At 44.1% G+C, this 4,951-nt stretch overlaps 1 protein-coding gene across 1 annotated transcript; it reads right to left on the bottom strand.

Annotated features, from left to right (window-relative positions):
• Positions 1 to 239: 239 nt before the first annotated feature.
• On the bottom strand, positions 240 to 3,620 carry marcksa (myristoylated alanine-rich protein kinase C substrate a). The gene is made up of 2 exons (XM_005931043.3): positions 3,152 to 3,620; positions 240 to 2,141 (listed from the first exon to the last, which is right to left on the bottom strand). Exons 1-2 carry the CDS (start codon positions 3,245 to 3,247, stop codon positions 1,422 to 1,424), a joined length of 816 nt encoding a protein of 271 aa, XP_005931105.1. The 5' UTR covers positions 3,248 to 3,620; the 3' UTR covers positions 240 to 1,421.
• Between the last annotated feature and the right edge of the window lie 1,331 nt (positions 3,621 to 4,951).

Here is a 4,951-nt window from a genome sequence, read left to right on the forward strand (position 1 = left end):
GCACTGATTATTGTCGTTATTTGGTGAGACCAGCTTCATTCGTCAACACGGTCTGAAGTCTGTTTCTTTAAGTAATACCAGCAAATGCATTTATTTGGTATATGACATCAAATGATGAAGAAGTGATTTCAAGACAATTTTTTTAAAGTATTGGAATCAGCTGTCAAAATAAGATTTGACTTACCTTGAGGTAGAGAACAAAATCTTTCTTTCAAAGAACAAATGATGACAGATGCGGCTGAAATTTTATTCACATTTATTGTTGCTTTTAGTGTGCTCACAGAAAATTAGAACACCTTAAGCAGAGGAGTTTAATAGCAATTGGTTTGTAAGCAAAGTTACATTCCATCTCTAGGTCAAATTGGTCAAAGCTTCTCCAGTATTTACAAAAGGAAAAAGAGAGCGAAACAAGATGCTACACAAACATTTGCATCTGATAGATTCCTTAACTCGAGTCAAAGACCACTGGAAAAAAAACTGCCAGCTGGAATTGAAAAAAAAAAACCAAAAAAAAAAACCCCCATACAGTATATAAACAGTTTACCATTCCACTTATCACAGCTTGGTTTTTTAGTTCAAAATTCCTTAAGGACCTTTTGTGTGTTTGCTTGTCTGTATGTGTGTGTTTGTGTTGGTATCATACAAAAACGAGCGGGTGGAAAAAAGAGCAAACATTATGTGCTTCTTGAGATCAAAATTTCATTTTGTACAATAATCACAGTTAAAAAGACCCCCGCCTATACATACTTACATTTTTATTAAGGTCATAAAACCAGCAATAAACAATAAAGCCTATACAACTTGTATTTCTACGGAATCACTGACAGCTAATGAGAAGTGAAACGCTCCTATGGTTTTATATGACTTCCTAAAAACCTAACTCTGGGACTTGTTGTCTTGTAAAAACGATTTTAGTGTTGTAAACCGTATGGTGGATATAGATTTCGGTCTTGACTGCTCTTGATTATTGCCTGTAGCACATTTCCCAGGACAGCCCCACCCACCCAGATGTCCTTCCTGAACCCTCCCCCACCTCTTCATTTACAACTGTACCCTGGTCCCCTTCATACCATGGGCATGTCCATACTTTTTGTTTATATTTTGTATAAAAAACGTAATACTGATGTAAAAATATATGGCAGAGTGTGGATGTATTTAATCAGTTGTACATATTGAGGCCAACCCATCTCCACAGCCTGCTGGAATGCTAGTAACAAAGGGCCGAGATGGGTTTTGCGTAAGGGGAGAATGGAAACTAAAAATAAAGAAAAAGCTTTAAAATATCCCTGGTTAAAGAAAAGTTCTTCAAAGCCATGATGTGGCATCTCTCCAAGCAGGGAAATGTTCTTTGATTATCTTTTTTTTCCTCTTTAAAAAAAAAGAAAAAGAAAAGAAAAGAAACTTTCTTCCACTTTCAGCTTTTATTCAGCAGCCTCAGTGGGAGCAGCTGGAGCTTCTGCTGATTCTGCTTCTTGTGAAGCTGAAGGAGCCTCCTCTGTTTTGGGCGCCTCCTCGGCCACAGGTTCAGCCGACTTCTCCTCTGCCTTTGGCTCTTCTGTGGCTGGGGCCTCCTTGGCCTCCTCTGCAGGCTTTTCTGCTGCTGGTGCAGCCACCGCCGCTGCCTCCTCCTCCGGCTTGGCCACTACTTCCTCCTTGGGTTGCTCAGTGGCAGGTGCAGCCTCGCCTTCAGCAGGCTTGGTCTCCTCGTCAGCAGCGGCCGCTGTTGCCTCTGCGGCCTCGGCTTTGGGCTCCTCTGCAGGTGCTGCCGCTGCAGCTGCTTCCTCGTTCTCGGCCCCATCGCCCGTCTCCTTTTTGGACTTCTTGAAGGAAAAGCCACTTAGCTTGAAGGATTTTTTGAAGGAGAATTTCTTCTTCTTCTTCTTCGGGGTCTCGGTGCTGGTAGAAGCTGCGGCACCATCCTCAGCCTTGGCAGCTGCCTCTCCTTCAGCAGGAGATGCTGCCTCTACCTTCTCTGCATCTACAGCCTCCTTCTCAGTGGGGGCGGCCTCGGCTTTCTCTGTCTCCTCCTTGGGGGTGTCCTCGGCTGTTGCGCTACCATTGGCTTGCACCTCCTCTTTGCCGTTCTCGTTTTCAGCTGCAGCAGGAGAGGCATCTCCATTGGCTTTAACATGTCCGTTTTCCTAAAAGGAGAGACAGAAGCAGTTAATGTCATGCACAGGGCTGGTCCGCTGTAAGTACAGTGCCAGTGGTGAGCAGCAGGGGCAGCAGACACCATCCAACTTCAGCCCAGGCTCGGTTTCTCATTTTCACAGCAAAAACAGTGGAACACGTCTAATAACGGCCATCGAGCTATGTGGATACACCACACATAAATATGTTATGAGGTATTTTTTTCACCCAGAATTTCATTCACATCCTGAACACGAGAGAGCAAGGACCGCAAGGGGTCGCTACGTGGCCGTTCCACAGCAAGCCAGCTGCTCATTAAAACAGCAGCTGCTCTTAGTCTCCCACATGACCGCGAGCAGAGTTCAGACACAATTTCTTTTTATATTTAGCAAATCTAAACGAACTTCTGAATTAAGGTCTCACCTAACCTGTGAAATCCATCTAAAAAGAAAAAAGAAAACGTAGGCTGCTTTCTCTCCGGGGCGCACCGCTGGCCCCCTCCCCAAGCCTCTGCCCCCCCTCCTGTGTGATAGCAGGCTGCCATCTCCACTTTCCAGCCGAGCATCTGTAACAAAAGGCGTGGTGCTCCGAGCGCACGGAGCCTTTGTTGGCCGTCGTGCATCTCGCCCTATTCAGCAACTTCCCAAATAACCTCATCCAAAGCTACAGCACCTCGTCATCGTCTTAAAATGAAGAATTAAAGTCAAAATCGGCGCGAAGAAATTGAACACGACTCCATTCTTGTCTTTTGATTGGCAAAAACCCGAGCAAATAATCTCAATCTATTAAACTGCTTTGTTTTGATTGATGACCTTAAAAGAAATCCGCGCGCATTTCCCCTGATAAACTGCAGGAATCAAATTATCCGTTAAATTAGTTAAATCTTTTCTTTCTACATTTAATACCCGTTCAATTCATCCACAATTACGCGCGGATGGCGCCCCCAGTGCTCAGCTTCCCCCCTCCCTCCCTTTCCACAACAACCAAATTGTCCCCTGACGGATGTTAAAATATCATTTACCTGTCCGTTGGTCTTGGTGGGTGAAGCTGCCGCCTCTCCTGGCTTTTCAGCCGCGGTTTCAGCATTTCCAGCTGTCTTGGACAATTGCGCTCCCATGCTTTTCGCTCCAACAAAGAAACTCGACCGATCCAAAAAGCGAACAAAGACCCACAAGCCTCTTTGTTGAAACGCAAAGCTCTTCACTGGTAGCCCCCTCTCGCTCTCCCACTGTGTGTGTGTGTGTGTGTGTATGTGTGCGCGCGCGCACAAAGAAAAAGTTCACAGGGAAAATGTAAAGCAAACTCCAGTCAGAGTGTGGAGGATTCTTCAGCAGAGCAGGAGAAAGCTGGCAGGTGAGATGAAGTAATAAAATCCCAGGCTGGTGGCCGTGTCGCTGTAGACAGGCTGCAAAATGGAGAAATTTCCCTTGTTGCTAATAAGACGTGGGGTCCAACGCCCAAGTGCAGGGATGAATGGGCGCTCCGAGCGATGACGGCACGGCTCTTCGGTTCGGCCAATTACAGCTTCCACTCAGGGCTTGGGCGGGGTTTAGGGAGGGAACAATAGACGGCAGCGCTGCACTCAAGGTACAGAGGAGTAACTGAAGTTAGCTACATTTATGTGACGTCTCACTTAACCAAGACATCACTTGTTTGCATTTAAATGGAAAATGTCTTTAAAATAAATATATAAAGTGTGCGTTTGGCAACTAAGATGTGAATATTGTGCCATGAAGGTGCCAAGATTTAGTTTAGCTCAAACAGGTGAAGCAAGTGTTGCTGTTTTACATTTGAGACACAAAAAGTCAGATCACCTAACCAAAACTTTTACTTGGATTGACCATCCAGGCATATTAGCAGCCACCCAAGGATGTGTTTTTTTTTCTTGTTCTTTGTTTTTATCTGTTGATTGGACAACAGTATCCACCATTGATTTATTAGGTTTTGACCAAACAGAAGTTTTGAATGGATTTAAATCACATCTTGACATTAAATATGGATGTAAACACCTACTACCTACAATCTACTAATGGTAGTTGAACTACACAGAGCAGAGACCATTTCTGTCTGATAGAAAGTCAGAGGTGGAATATTACCAAAACAACACCATGAGACAAAGATGACAATCAGGTTTGGGTGGATTCAGGAACTTTCCCAACAAACAACAAACACCTACTGTACGTGTGTGTTTGTGTGTGTGTGTGTGTGTGTTGGGAGGGTGGTAACAAGTGCATGTATATAGAAAGTTGGGGGCTGGGAGAGTACCAGCTGCAGTCTTGTTGACGACCGTGCAGTGTGCCCCATGGGGGAGGTTGAGAGTGTTCAAACAGGTCCCTCAGCACACATTTGCAATGCAAATCCATTACAGAGGCAAAGGCAACTGTCCTCAGCTCACTGAGATAGAAGCAGAGCTGGCAAAGCTAGTTCTGTACAGTAACAGGTGGGCTTCCTGGAGCAGTTTCAGTTTCCCGGTTTTTAAAATGTTATCAAGTGCAATGCAAAGCAGTACTTTTCCCCCCCTTTGTCCAGAAATGCAAACCATAGAGTTAACTCAGGTTTTCAGAAGATCCGTGATCACAATGTTGAGCAGGTACCTAATATTATTCATAACAATATCAGTAATATATCATCATTTACATGTACTTTCAGTAATATTCATACTGATTTAGAAGTGCTCTTCCTGAGTTAACTTCAGTAATCACTTGCCCCAAGCTATCAGTGTGAATGTTAGACCCCATTCCTACAAGACTGCTAAAAGATGTACTACCATTAATTATAGTTATAATTTAATTATAACTTTCATCTTAAATATAAGTAACAC

This window comes from Haplochromis burtoni, unplaced genomic scaffold, assembly GCF_018398535.1.
Source record: "Haplochromis burtoni strain Fernald_Lab_line unplaced genomic scaffold, NCSU_Asbu1 Contig_103, whole genome shotgun sequence".
Classification (NCBI taxonomy): Eukaryota; Metazoa; Chordata; class Actinopteri; order Cichliformes; family Cichlidae; genus Haplochromis; species Haplochromis burtoni.

Excerpts from the sequence above, each read along its gene's own strand:
- marcksa (XM_005931043.3), bottom strand. The coding sequence starts at position 3,247 with ATGGGAGCGCAATTGTCCAAGACAGCTGGAAATGCTGAAACCGCGGCT. Across the intron at positions 2,142-3,151 it reads CCACCAAGACCAACGGACAG|GAAAACGGACATGTTAAAGC; the intron begins GTAAATGATATT and ends CTCTCCTTTTAG.